General features: G+C 33.3%; 1 protein-coding gene across 1 annotated transcript in view; it reads right to left on the bottom strand.

Annotated features, from left to right (window-relative positions):
* The window catches only part of LOC126889489 (uncharacterized), a 258815-nt gene that overhangs the window by 29064 nt on the left and 214009 nt on the right, over nucleotides 1-15742 (bottom strand). Inside the window, exons 8-9 of the mRNA XM_050657823.1 lie at nucleotides 14710-14888; nucleotides 3409-3583 (exon numbers count right to left, since the gene is read on the bottom strand). Coding sequence (XP_050513780.1) covers nucleotides 3409-3583; nucleotides 14710-14888 — 354 coding nt within the window. The remainder of the gene's footprint in view (nucleotides 1-3408; nucleotides 3584-14709; nucleotides 14889-15742) is intronic.

Below are 15742 nucleotides of genomic sequence, written 5' to 3'. Positions count from 1 at the left end.
ACCTCGATGTTCGTGACTCTATCCACCGAACTTATTCTTAATATTCTTCTGTAGGCCCATAACTCGAAAGTTTCTAATCTGTCCGAAACATCCTTCTTTAATGTCCAAGCCTCCAACCCATAGAATAATATGGAGAACACGTAGCATCTCAGAAGTCTTATCTTTAAAGAAATTGTAATGTCCCTGCTACAGAGTACTTTTTTCAGTTTGTTGAAAGCATTTCTTGCCTGTCCTATTCTTGCTTTAATCTCTTCTGTGTACTCATTAGTTTCATTAATTATTGTACCCAAATATTTATATTTTTCAACCTTTTTAATTTGTTTTCCATGTATTGTTACGCTTTCTTGGCGCTGCTGAGCTTTTGTGATTACCATAAATTGTGTCTTTTTTGTGTTTAGGGACAATCCGTTTTCTTGGCTGACTTCTACCACTCTGTCAACCATTTGTTGTAAATCTTCAAGACATTCGGCTAATAAAATAGTGTCGTCGGCAAACCGTATATTATTGATTGGTCGGCCATTTACTTTTATTCCCGTGGTTAGGTCTTCTAATGCTTCCTGGATTATTTCTTCTGAATACAAATTGAACAAAGTAGGAGACAGGGCACAGCTCTGTCTGACGCCCCTCTCAATCTGTATTTCATTTAAAAATGCGTTGTTCTCTTTTACCACAGCGATATGATTATAATAGATAGCACTAATGATCCTGATGTCCCTCATATCTAAGTTTTTCTTTTCAATTAATTCGATAAGGCGGTTATGTCTGACCTTATCGAAGGCTTTGTTGTAATCCAAGAAACACATATATACTGGCTGATTAACATACATGCACCTTTGCACAAGTACATTTACAGCGAACAGGGCTTCCCTCGTTCCCATTGCATTTCTAAATCCAAATTGCGTGTCTCTTATGTCCTGCTCAAGTTTGTTATGTATTCTCCGGTGTATAATTTTTAAAAATATTTTGAGTGTATGACTCATTAAACTTATTATCCGGTGGTCTTGGCATTCTTTTGCGTTTGGTTTTTTTGGCAGTGTTATGAACGTTGACAGCAGCCAATCTCTGGGAATGATTCCTGTACTGTATATTGTATTAAATAAGTCGACCAATATTCCAATTTGCTGTTCTTCTATTAACCGTATTATGTCTACAGGTATTTGGTCAGGACCTGTTGCCTTGTTGTTTTTTGTTCGCTTTATCGCCTCTAATACCTCATCTTCTGTTATGTCTGGACCGTTGTCGAACTTTTCCTGCTCTAGTACTATCTCAGTCCGTTCGTCTTTAAATAGCTCTTGAATATATTCCTGCCATCTTTTAAGCCTTTCACCGACGTCTATAATTATTTTGCCGTTTTTATCCAGCATTATGTTTGATTTTTTTCTCGTTGAGTAACCGAGATACAGGGTGTCAAAGTAAAACTTTTTTTTATTTATTATTAAATATTTCCTGACAGGTACGAGATAACAACATGAAATTTGGTATGTGGAGGTTTTTTGGGTCGAGAAAACTAAATTCCCTACCAAAAATGATGTATTGCCCAGAGGGCGCTACATACGCCTTTCAGCACTAATTTATTACGTTCAATTTTTTTATCCCTCACTCTGTATAATTTTGACATTAAAATTTTTATTCCCCTATTAGTTTTACTTAAAAAAGGTATACTTGTTTTATCTCCATAAACTCAACCGTTTTCGAGATAAACGCATTTTAAATCTGCGATACACCATCATTTTTAGCATACGGAATGGGACGTTTCGATGCCGCCGGTTCATCGCCGGCCGTTTAGATGCCGCCGGTTCATCGCCAGTCCATTTCATCGCCGTCATATCTCGAATTTCCTAGAATTCCTAATTAATACTAAAAATAGCTAATAATTATAACTGTCGAAAATTCGGAAATATATCAGATAGCGATTAATTGACTGGCGATGAATCGGCCGGCATCGGCATCGAACTGGCGGCATCGAAACGGCGGCGATGAAACGTCCTAGACCCTTAGCATAACATCATTGTAGTTCCACCCGAAAAATAACTTAAAACCATAATAATTGTGCCAGTTCTCAAATTTATGTCATTGCATCGCAAATTCCGTTTGAAGAAATTTGCGATACATTTTTGGATAATGTTATGGTTTTAAGTTATTTTTCGGGTGTAGCTACAATGATATTATGCTAAAAAATGATGGTATCGCAGATTTAAAACGCGTTTATCTCGAAAACGGTTGAGTTTAGGGAGATAAAAGAAGTATACCTTTTTTAAGTAAAACTAATAGTAGCATAAAAATTGTAATGTCAAAATTATACAGAGTGGGGGATAAAAAAAATTGAACGTAATAAATGAGTGCTGAAAGGCGTATGTGGCGCCCTCTGGGCAATACATAATGTTTGGTAAAGAATTTAGTTTTATCGAACCAAAATACCCCCACGTACCAAATTTCATGTTGTTGTCTCATACCTGTCAGGAAATATTCAATAATAAATAAAAAAAAAGTTTAACTTTGACACCCTGTATCTCGGTTATTATAAACTTTGTACTAAGGCAAGTTAGCTTAAATCGGCCTATTTTAACCTCAGGAACCTAAGGTTAAGCTATGGCCTATTCTTTACCAAACACCCTGTATAAATATATCGCACACCTAGTTCAGTTGTGCCACAACTGCAAAAAATTCGAATTTTGGGTTAAGGCTGTAAAATATTGCCTATATAATGGCCCATCTAATGCAATACAGCCTGAACTAAAATATTGTTTTGGATAAGTATAAAGTAAGTTACTTCGGTATTTCACTGTAGGGTTTTTGGAAGTTTTGAAAATGCAATATGGCCATAACTGGGAGATGTGGCGATAATATACACTGCCACAATAAAACCGATGTAATTCAATACGTTCAATACGGCCACAACTGCAAAAATCAAGAGAGATATGGCGATAATATACACTGCCACAATACAACCGATATAATTCAATACGGCCACACCGGCAAAAATCAATTGATTTTTTCATTATATTGCCGCCGTATCTCCTAGGTATCGTTTTATAAATGACTTTCTTCACAATGCAATATCGCCATAACTATCAAAATAATAATAACGTTTTATTTTTAATAAATTGTAATAAGATCCAGCCAATAAGTGTATAATTTGCTACCTAAATTGTAATTTTGAAGCCAGTCATTCTCAAAATAAATTATTTACAGGGCAAAAGGCGTTTACTACAGAACGTTTTGCTCATTTCTCGAGAATATTGTGTTTTGCACTTGTGGCACTATTGAACTAGGTGTGCGATATTATCAAAAATATCTAAAAGTTCCCACATAGAAATTTTCAATAAGTCAATTTTAACCTGAAAATTTTGTCTCCTTATTGACTAGAAATTCCATAAAGGTATTAACATAAATTATAAACCAACTTACCCCGTTCACCGCTTCCTCTTCAATAATATTCTGCAACACTCTTACTATATCCTGAACAACGATAACAGTGTGATTCTTGTTGAGTTCCCTTTCATCCACTTCGCTGTAGCCCAAAAAGAGAAACACACCCTGGGGCAACGTGTAATCGTTTGGCATGGGCTTCATGCAGATGAATCTACAATATACGTTATATAGATAGAGAATTGTTATTTTAGGTCGGGGTGACATTTTCTGCCTACTACTATACCTAGATTTGGTTCTCTTTAGTTATTAATGTGTACTTTTAAAATATATATATGGTATTACACAAAATCAGTTTCAGTGCTTTTACTTATTGTAACTATATTATACGCCTCCTAATAGCAGTCAACCAATTATTCATCCATGAACTATTGGTGAATAACATTTGTTTTTGTAAATTTTATTTTTAAACTATAATAGTCGATAATTATATTTTCTACCAACCGAAATATAACGTCGTAGAAAAAGTATAGTATTCTTCTTCTTCAGGTGCCATCTCCCCTACGGAGGTAAATAGTTGTTTTGAGCTGCATCCAAACCATTCTCGCAGGTTCTTCGGCCATGAAATTCGACTTCTTCCTATGCTTCTTCTGCCATCTATCTTTACTTGCATTATGAGTCGCAGGATGCCATACTTCTCGCCTCGGATCACATGTCCGAGATACTGTAGTTTTTTTTCTTTAATGGTAAGTTTAACTTCCTTCTCTTTACCTATTCTTGTCAGTACTTCGTTGTTCGTAACTCTATCTACCCAGGAAACCCTCATAATTCTCCTACAGGTCCACATTTCAAAGGCGTTAAGTAGTCTCATTGTCTCTACATTTAACGTCCATGATTCCACTCTATAGTGTAGTACACTGTATACGTAACATTTTGTTAGGCGTACTTTAAGAGCTAATGTTAAATCTTTGCTACATAGGACCTTTTTCATTTTCATAAGATTAGAACGTGCTTTTTCGATTCTGACTTTTATTTCTGCAGTGTAGTCATTATTTTCTGTTATAAGTGTTCCTAGGTAAGTGTACTTTTTTACCCTTTCGATCTGTTGGCCCTTTACTAACAAGATTTCGTTATTATTATGGTTGTTTTTACTAATTTTCATAAACTTCGTCTTTTTGATATTGAGAGATAGTCCGTACTCCCTACTACACCTTACTATTTTACACATGAGTCTTTGCAGGTCTTGAAAACTATCGGCTATTATTACTGTATCATCTGCATTTCTGATGCTGTTAACTAAGACTCCATTTACTCTTATGCCGACTGTTTCATCTTCCAGAGATTCCCGCATTACCTCTTCAGAATAAGCGTTCAATAATAGAGGTGATAGTATGCTGCCTTGCCGGACTCCTCTCTTTATTCCTATTTCTTCGGATGCTTCTTTTTCAATTCTTACTATTGCTCGTTGATTGTAATAGAGGTGTGTTATTAGTCTTAAATCTCTTTAATCTAGGTTTTTAGTTTTCAGAATTTCCATGAGTCGATCATATTTTACTTTATCAAACGCTTTATTGTAGTCTATAAAACAGACGTAAAGAGGACAGTTAACATCCAATCATCTCCGTGTCAGCACGTTGAAGGAGAATGATGCCTCTCTGGTACCCAAACCATTGCCGAACCCATATTGAGTGTCACTAATATCCAGCTCCAGTTTAGAGTATATTCTGGCGTGGCTAATTTTCAGCAGAATTTTCAAGGTATGTGACATTAAGCTTATGGTTCGGTAGTCACTGCATTCTTTGGCATTCACTTTCTTTGGCAAACACACAAATGCTGATGTCAACATTTCTCTAGGGATGATTCCCGTAGTATAGATAGCGTTGAACAGTTCTACTATTATGTCCAGGTTTTTCTCGTTGACCAACTTTATCAGCTCGCTAGGTAACTCATCTGGACCAGCAGATTTATTGGTTTTCATAGAGTCTATTGCCTGACTAACCTCTGATTTGGTTATCTCTGGGCCCACATCTCCGGTTTTGCTATCTACGGATATAATAGCTTCTCTCTGGTCATAAAATAGTTCCTCGATGTACTCTTTCCATCGTCGTAGTTTTCGTTATGTCTCCATTATAATATTTCCGTTTTTGTCGAGCAATATATTTGAGGTTATTCTATTTCCTATTCCGGCTAGTTCTTTGACTTTTTATGTAGGTTTAAGTTGTCATGTCTGTTTTGCAGTTCTTCTATTTCTTTACATTTTTCAGAGAAGTAGGTTTCTTTAGCCTCCCTAACTTTTTTCTTATTTGGTTTTGAAGATGTTTATAGCGGGTCTTATTGATGGCTTTGTTTTTTCTTCTTCCATTCATCAACTCTAGAATTTCCTGCGTCATCCATTCTTCTTTCTTACATTTGGTTGTTGTAAGTACTTTCTTACTTGGCTCTAATATAGAGGTTTTGAAGAATTGCCACTGCTGTTCTACGTTGCAATTATTTCCTGGGTTTCTGTCTAGATTTGTGTTGATTTCGTGTTTCAGATTTTCTTTTGTTTCTTCTGACTTTAGTTTATGTATGTTAAGTTTGTTGTTGTTGCGGCTTTTTTGCGTCTTTTTAGTTGAAGTTGAAACCTAGCAATAAGAAGACTATGATCAGAAGATACGTCCGCTCCTGGATATGCGTTTACTGCCTGAATTGAGTTTCGATATTTGTGTTTTATTAGGATGTAGTCAATTTGATTTCTGACGATTTTGTTGTTTTAAGTATTCTACTCGCATGTAATGACTTTGATGTAAAGTTCATCATCTAGAGTGTTAGCCATCATTACATGCTGGTTGAATAACATGATATAATATCAGCGCAGTGCGAAAATAATAATCATAATATTATAATATAATAATTTATTAGTACAAAGAAATAAAGTAAGACTTTACAATGGGAAGGGTCATGCTTCAGAGAAGTCGATTCGAGCGAGACACTTATCGCGGTGAATTGGACCGTATATGTAACAATCAGTGAAAAAAGAGCAAAGGTCGCTTTGAAATGGAAAGCGACGGCAATGCAACAGACGAAAACGACAAGAAGAGAGAAGGGGATCGAGAGGAAGAGTTATATCGTCCTTTCATCAAAAACAGAAAAAGAGACAGATCTCTCATTAAGAAAATGAACTAAAACGTACAAAATATATGAAAATGATGAACGGAGTGAGTAAAAAGATCGAGTAACAACCAAATGAATTCAGCGGAATCCGTTGAAATCAAACAGAATATAGAGAAGAAATAAGAGAGTAAACACAAGACAATGTAATATTAATAGAATAAAACACAATACTAAAACAGGTAGTTTGTCAAGCATGAGAAAGGTTTGAAAGTTTGGAAAATGAAAAAAGGCGTAAGAATAAAGTTAAACAGGGCTTGGACATAATGTACAAATTAAGAAATCGAAGAGAAGGCCTAGATTATATTGACTTCGACTTAACAAGGAATAAGGAATGACAAAATTGTACAGAAATATGTCAAACAGAAAGTGCAATAACTAAAAAAGGACGAGAGAAGAGTGAAAGTAGGGAATAAGAAAATATACTTCATCATAAATTGTGGCACTGGGATGGCATGTAACAAACGTTGGTGGTAGAGATCAAAACAAATAACTATGTACCAGCAGGAAACGAAAACAAATGGCAACAGACAATATGGAGAAAAGATATCGAAATAGGGCAATAAAATAGAACAAAACAGGAACAAAGAAATAAAACAAGACAAGAAAAAAAAAGAAAAAAAGTGAAGGTTTCCTATGTTTTTTAGTCCTGTCCATTGTTTTACATTACGGAGCCATGACTTTTCTTCCTACCAACTCCCTTTCTTCCTTCGATATTTCCTTCAATTAAGGTTTGCAGAAACTGGTATCTGAGTCCTTTACTTTTAATCAATACTTGTCGTATTCTTGTATACAAATTTAAGTAAAAATAAATTTATTACGTTAAATTTAAGAATGGAAGGAAACAAAGGACGACGAAAAATGCAAAGAAGAGGATTACGAACTAAGAAAATAAAACAAATCAAGACAGCAATAAAAAAGAAATGCCGAAATATGACAAGATACAGTTTGCAACAGAGAAAAATGAGACGGAAACGACGCAGGCAATGGAAAAGGCAATAAGTAAAAATAACAAAAAGAAAACTAAAGTCAACTTGGGTACATGGAATGTAAGAGGCACATACGAAACAGGAAAACTCAAATAATTAATTAGAGAAATTAAAAGATATAATGTAGAAATAATAGCTTTACAAGAGAGCAAACAATTGGAAACATAAATAGTAGAAATAGAAGACGTGGCATTTTTTAAAAGCGAGGGAGAAACTAGAAGGTTAGGAACAGGTTTTATAATACAGCGAAAATGGAAGGAAAGAGTAATGGCATTCCAACCAATATCAGATAGATTATGCACAATAAGATTAAAAGGGAACAAACGAAACATAAATATAATAAATGTACACGCACCGATTGAAGATGCCACAGAAGAAGAAAAAGATGAATTCTACGAGCAATAGGAAAGAGAATATGACAAATTACCAGGGTTTAACATCAAAATAATAATGGGAGACTGCAACGCTAAAGTCGGAAGAGAGAATATAATACGAGCACATAATAGGGAAATATAGTAAGCATGAGGTGTCGAACGATAATGGCCAAAGAATAATAGGCTTTGCAACAGAAAGGCAAATGGTGATAAGAAGCACACAATTACGCCGAAAATATATATATAAAGGAACGTGGATTTCCCCTGATAAAAAGACAGTAAATCAGATAGACCATATTTTAATAGAGAAGAAACATGCAAACAATGTAATAACTACTGTAAAGAGCATGAGAGGAGGGGACTGTGACTCGGACCACTACATGGTGAGAGCAGAATACAAAATCAGGCATAACATAAAGAAAAACAATAAAACAAAAGAAAAAATTGGAAAACAATTCAACATAGGACTATTAAAAGATAACAACACAGAAGAAGTATAAACAGGAAATAACCAACAGACTAATCAGTGAACAAGAAACGTCAAACCCAGACAAACAATGGGAAAATATAAAAGAAGCAATCTTAAACACAAGTAAAGCAATCCTAGCGAAAACCAAAAGAAAACACAAAACAAAAGATTGGTATGATGAAGAATGTCAAGAAGTAGCAGAAGCAATAAGAAACGTAAGACTCAAAAATCTAACAAATAACGAAGAAAGCAGTAGAGAAGAATACAGAGAATTGAGAAAAATCGTGAAAAGAAAATGCAGAAGCAAAAAGAGAAAATACAACGAGAACCAACTGAAAGAAATAAAAGAAAAATTAAAAAAAAGAAGTAAGGTACCAGGAAGCAAAAAATGGAAAGAGGATATCTAAAAAACAACCCATATATCGAGGGTTTAGTGTCAAACAACGTTATCTACATTTTTTGTAAAATTCAGATATATCTATAATCGAGTTCACCGTTTTCGACTTCATTTAGTAACAAAAACCTGTATCTCTATCTGCAGCAGATTACAAAATACATTAAACGTTAACTACCAATTGTGAAAAAATTGTTCATGCCAAAAACATCTAAGAGGTGATAACGTTATTTCACAGTGAATTTCGTGATACATCAAAAACAGTTATTGACTGTTAACGTTTATTGACACTAGTATTTTAAGCTGTAATTGTGGACAGCGTTATTATTATAATTCGTATTTGTTTGAAAAACGTCATTTTGATACTGGATATCTAAATACATTTGTTTATTTTCGATATTGTTCGATTGTACCATCTGATTACTCATTACATGGTTACATGATTACAATAATCTGATTACTCATTACATTTTTTAGTTTTGCCGAAGTTAAAAGAAAACATATATGTTATTTTCCTATTGCCGGTTACGTATATATTTGTCGTAATTATTTAATATTTTGATTTTGTCAGTGTTTAACAGAAAAATGTCTAGTCGTAGCACAAAATTTTGTATGTCTCTTGACTTACAAGTACAATGAAAAGTGAAGTTACTGGGAAAGACTTCGCTTTTATGTCTGAAAGTTGTTTGGGCCAAAATGTTTCTGTTTGCTGTTGAAACACTAAATATTTCAAAAATCGACCAGTTATTTTTTGAGTTCGGATATTCCCAAATGGAACGTGATATGGTCCATGCCCACATCGAAAACTCGAGTAAAGGCTTGGAAATTTATGATCCATCGGGATGGTATATGTACAGTGATTAAAATGGCTTTAAAGAAATCAAAATACGAAGTAGTTGAAATAGATCAGGAAGACATTTTGAATTTTAAAGAACTTAAAATTCAAATGATTAAAAATAAAAAAACTGACATTGAAGGAAATGTTGGCAAATGGTTGAACATAGTTTGGCCATAATATACATATTATAAAAGAAGACACTGCACACAGTTATTTCAAATATAATTTTTAATCAGACAACTTTACGAAATTAAAAATAAAGAAAAGGCAACTTCGAACATTTTCAATTAACAAACTTGTGCCAAGAAGAAAATATGACAAACCGTTAACGATTAATAATAAAAAGTTAAAAGGTTTAGTAGAACTTTGTGAGCAAAAATTCAAGACCAATATCACTTCTTTTACTAGAATCTTCAAGGAAGGGGTGATGATCATAATAAAAATGTTTCAGAAGATGAAGACGTTTAAAGATGGTACCTATAAGTATTTAGACATTTCATAAGTTTAATATTTGTATGTTATTAGAAAAATAAAGTTTTTTATTTAAATACACTTATAACATTTAATACAGGGTTAGTGCTGCATTGGATATCCTGAAAATTTTGAAAATATCAGCGAATTGAAGTTAAAGGATATCCTGAAAAAAAGGGGAAAATCAGTGAAATTTTCTCAACATTTTAGAGAAATTACATTTTTACATTTTCACCCAGCAGTGCTAACCCTGTAGTAAAACTATTATTATCAGGTGCGACGTCAACGGTTACACAAAATATATATCGGTAATATCAAAAAGCGTTATCAGGTCATTATTAGAAAAAAATTTTATTTTTTTCTCTGTAGAATAACAATAACCTGTAATAATTTTTACCATATGTCAAAGAAACCATAATAATACTATATAAATTTACAGATTTCTATTGTAATGTATTTTGCCTCCGTAAAAAGGGTCGTTTAAACACAGCGATAAATCAAACAACTTATCAAGGTCAATCGAGTTGTTGCAACTTATCATTGTGTGTAAACGGTGCATCGCACAACTTATCAAAGTTGGAGTTGGGTTGAAGGTGGTATCGCATTGAATCGCAGCGTCTAAACAGTGTTTCAACTTGTCATCACAACTAGTTGCTGTGACTTATCGTTGTGTTTAAACGACGCTTAATCACAAATTTGTTGGCCGATATTACGTTTCAAAACAGTTTTTCGCATTTTCTGCCACTTTATGTTTTTGTAGTTAACGTTGTTTGACACTAAGCCCTCGATATGAGAGATGATAAAGGGATGTTGCTAAATGAGCCGGAAAAAATAATGGGAAACTGGCAAAACTATTTTACACTGCTAAACTGCTAAACAAGAGCGAAGTAAAAAAGGAAACAAACCATGAAATTGAAGATAATCAAATAGCAATAGAAATAATAACAGAAATATCGACCGAAATGATAAAATCAGGAGGAAAAAGACTACAGAAAGAGATATATGACCTGATAGAAGGAATATGGGAAGTAGAAAAAATGCCAGAAGAGTGGACCATAGCAAGGATACGCCCTATACATAAAAAAGGTAATAGAATGCTATGCAGCAACTACAAAGGCATCGCACTATTAGAAATAGTTTACAAAATCCTGGCACAAAGTATAAGAAAAAGGCCAAGTCAATATTCGGAAAAACTACTGGGAGAATACCAGGCTGGTTTTAGAAACAACAGATCAACGACTGACCAAATATTTGCCTTAAAAGAAATACAGACTACCTGTTACGAACATAAAACAGTACTATATCGTCGCCTCAAAGCGTTGTATATTCAGATATTGTAGATTCGAGAAAAACGCAAATGAAATATTTAAGAAATTTCATTACTTAATAACTTTTTTATGTTTGAATGGATTTACATGGAATTTTGTTTTAGTATATAACTTTACAGGCCTTACATAAATATTTATACTAATTCATAAAAAAGTGACAAATAATTGGTAAAAAAGTTACTTGTCCTACTGTTGCTCTAAAAGTTAATCTGTTTTTTAACGATATCCGTAAATATATGTTATAAAGTGAGGACGTTTGAGCTGGAATAAATTCATTATCTCTAGAATGGGAGCATTTGGAGAAAAATCCTGAGACAGGTCGATTTTTATTTTTAAATTATGACTTTTTACCATATATATCATACTAATGACGTCGTCCATCTGGTCGTGATGACGTAATCGATGTTTTTTTTAATGAGAGTAGGGGTGGTGAGATAGCTCATTTGAAAGGTTAGTTAATTCTCAATTCATTAATATGAACGTTAACATAATTATTTATATAGGGTGCCCAAAAATAAATTTTTGTTTATTAAATTGAGACAAAAAGAAAAGTATATGTAATTCATTTACTTTAAAATAAATTTGAGTGCTGACAGAAAAAAAAATAAATGTTTATTTCATAAATAAACATTGTTTTTCGCTTAAATTCAATGTTAAATCTGCCACCCATCTGTCTCTTAGCAGCTTGAACATTGAATTTAAGCGAAAATCAATGTTTATTTATGAGATAAACATTATCACCTGTTTTTCTGACAGCAGTAAAATGTATTTTTAATTAAATAAATTGCTAACATTCTTCCTTTTTTGTCAATTATTTTAATGAAAAAAATATTTTTTGAACACACTGTATAAATAATTATGTTAATATGTACATTCCTAAATGGAGCATTAAATAACCTTTCATATGAGCTATAACACAACCCCTACTCTCATTTAAAAAAATCATCGATTACGTCATCACAACCAGATGGATGACGTCAGTAGTATGACGTATATGGCAAAAAGTCATAATTTAAAAATAAAAATCGAACTGTCTCAGGATTTCTCTCCAAATTCACCCCTTCTCGAGATAATGAATTTATTCCAACTCAAACGTCCTCAATGTATAAACTTATATTGTACTGAAGTTTTGTTTAAAATTTTACACATTTTATTATAAAAAACAAAACAATTTTGTTGTTCAAACATTTTATAATATAAATTATAAACACAATATACACGTTTTCCGACAATTTTAAAACTTGACAACGAAAATGACTAACAAAAGAGAATGAAAAATTTTGAAAATCTCAGGAGGTGTAACCAAAGAAAGTATTCCACCTGTTGTCAACCTGGTGGTATGGGAACGATATTTATTGTCGTTTTCTGTGCTACTTCGATTGATAACTTAATTTGTTTTTCGGTAGATGGCTCTAGTTCATCCGTGACATTTCTTTCTTTGCAATTCGGCAAGGCACAAAGTATGATACGTGGAGAAATCGGAAAGAAGAAGATATGGGACTACAAATGAGGGGGAAAAGACCTCCGAAACCGGTATAGACTCTTCCTGCACTCTCCCATTTAACCAGAGTATTATGCACCTGCTGCATTTTCGTGTTGAAAAGAAGTTGAAAATGTTTATACATTTTGAATTGTTCATTTTTATTCTCACAATACAACTTTTAATATGAATGTAATAGTAGAACTGTGGTAATGGTTCTGAAGATAATAAATATTGTAGGTGCAAGGCGTTTAATATAAACAAACACAAATATTCGCAATTCGGCAATAACTATATTAATAGTAGGATGTGCGTAAGATAACTTAGTGTTGCATTAATATTTTGTGACCAAAATTAGTAAACGACAAAATACAACAGTAGGATATGTATGTTGTCTTAGTGTTACATTATAGCATATGAGTTAAAGAGAATTAAGCTACACAAGGATATGTAATATTTTGAAAGAAGTATTCCACTTTTTATTTATCTTAATGTTACACTCAACAGAAGGGTTTATTTCCAATCATTTAAAATGGTTATCCCAAAATTCATTTTTTTACATATCCTACTGTTGCTTTGAGGCAACGATGTGCTCTGTTCATAGACTTTAAGCAGGCTTACGACACAGTAAATAGACAGCAGATATACGAACTGATGAAAGAATTGGGGATACCAAGTAAAATTGTCAGGATGGTAAAGATGACGATGGAAAACACAACAAACGAAATAGCTTGGAAAGGGTATACATCCAAAAAGTTTGAAACCAAGGAAGGATTACGACAAGGAGACCCACTATCAACAACGGCATTCAATCTTACTTTGGAAGGAATAATCAGGAAAAGCAGAATAAACAAGCAAGAAACGATATTTAAAAACGGCCACCAATGCATAGCATTTGCAGATGATCTGACGCTATTAGCAACAGGCAAAAAAGAACTACAAAAGTTAATGAAAAACATAATAACAAAAGCCAAAAAATTCGGACTTAAAATAAATGAAGAAAAGACAAAGTATATGATAATGGGAGAGATCCAAAAAGAAAAAGAGAATAACATCATTGTACAAATAGATGAAGAAAAAACATACTCGTTCAAAAGAGCCAAAGAAATTATTTACCTGGGAGACAAAATAGATAAAAATGATCATGAACGAGGGGATATGAAGGGAAGAATAGCTAAAGGAAATAAAAAATATGAAGCATTACGCACATTATTGAAATCCAAATACGTATCAAGAAAAACAAAAATAAGAACTTATCAGACCTAGAGTAACATACGCATGCGAAACATGGGTGCTCAAAAAGTCAGAAACAGACCTTTTAGAAAGATGGGAGAGAAAAATATATGGAGGTGTGAAAATAGAAGGTCAGTGGAGAAGACGAAGCAATAAAGAATTGGAAGAACTACATATATCAAGAGTCAACGATTACGACGGCGATCAAAGCACAGAGAATACGATATTTGGAGCACATCGAGAGAATGGGAAGTAAACGAATGCCAAAAATAGTACTCACACGAAGACCAATACAAAAGAGGAGGAAAGGCAGGCCAAGGAAAAGATGGAAGGACAGTGTGTATGAAGACTTAAAGAAAAGTAACATTGAGAGACAGAAAGAACTAGCATTGGACAGAAGGAAATGGAGGGAGGTGGTGAAGGAGTGTATAAAAAGACTGAAGTGTAATTAAATAAAATTTATAAGTTTTATAAGTTTTATAAGTTATGTAAATTATATTAAGTTATTTGTTATATTATTTATGTAATCAGAAACGTAAACATTTTAGCCCTAGGCCTACAAAGCCTGTTGCGCTTAATAAACAAATAAATTTAAGAAAGTTAAAAATACAAACCGTCCAGAATAACACAGACACCTTCCCCGGAACGCTTGGAATGCAGGAGCTGCATGATTGTAGTACGCAAATTCAGTCTTGCAAGGCATCCGGTCTATGCAAATAGTTCTGCATGTTAACTTCTCACCTATTTCACATTCACATACGTCCGAACATTCGAATTCGTCTTCGTGGTAAATCTAAAATGGAACGTAAATAAAAATAGAAAATAACACAAATATTCAATATTATAGGTGAGTATAAAGTTAATGGGAAGAACTCACAGTTTTAATTAACATACAATACTATGTAACGTTATTTTAATACATGTTTGTGATATGTATAACGGAAACACAGGATATTAGGTGGAAGCCGTTTCATCGACGATTATGAAACGTACAAAAATTCTTCCGGGCTGTGTCGAAAATATCAAAAAAGAGAATGTATGTACTTTGTACGCACGTAAGAAGTTATACTTCTATTATATGATTTCAACGAAATAAATATAAATAGTTAATAATATAAACAGTTAAATATTAAATTAATTTTAATGCTTACCACATTCCAATAATAAAAAAAAGAATAGGAGTTGTCCGGATTTGAACTGAAAGCCTCTCGATCTGTAGCAGTATGCTCTACCAATAAAGCTACGAGCTCTCTGTTATGACAATTCATGGTAACAAACAAACGAAGTGAAGTATAAATATGTTTTAATAATACTTATCTTACTCCCGACGAATACAAATTCAAAGCTACGAAAATTATAATAAATATATTTACTAAAAACACTAATATATTCCTTTCAAACTTTTTTTTGAACTGATATATTTATATAAAGAATGTTTGGTAAAGAATGGGCCATAGCTTAACCTTAGATTCCTGAGTACTGTACGTACACCCTACTAAATTATGTTAAACAAACGTTTCTGGCTACTACCAGAGGCGTACGACGGGGGAACGGGAATGATTGACCTTTCCCAAATTCTACGCCACTGGCGGAATTTTCATTTTAGTACAATTTTTTGATTCTCTAACACTTTCTTTGTAAATAACA

This window comes from Diabrotica virgifera, chromosome 8, assembly GCF_917563875.1.
Source record: "Diabrotica virgifera virgifera chromosome 8, PGI_DIABVI_V3a".
Taxonomy (NCBI): domain Eukaryota; kingdom Metazoa; phylum Arthropoda; class Insecta; order Coleoptera; family Chrysomelidae; genus Diabrotica; species Diabrotica virgifera.
Note: the sequence above shows the minus strand (reverse complement) of the source record. Positions and strands in the feature narration are given on the sequence as shown.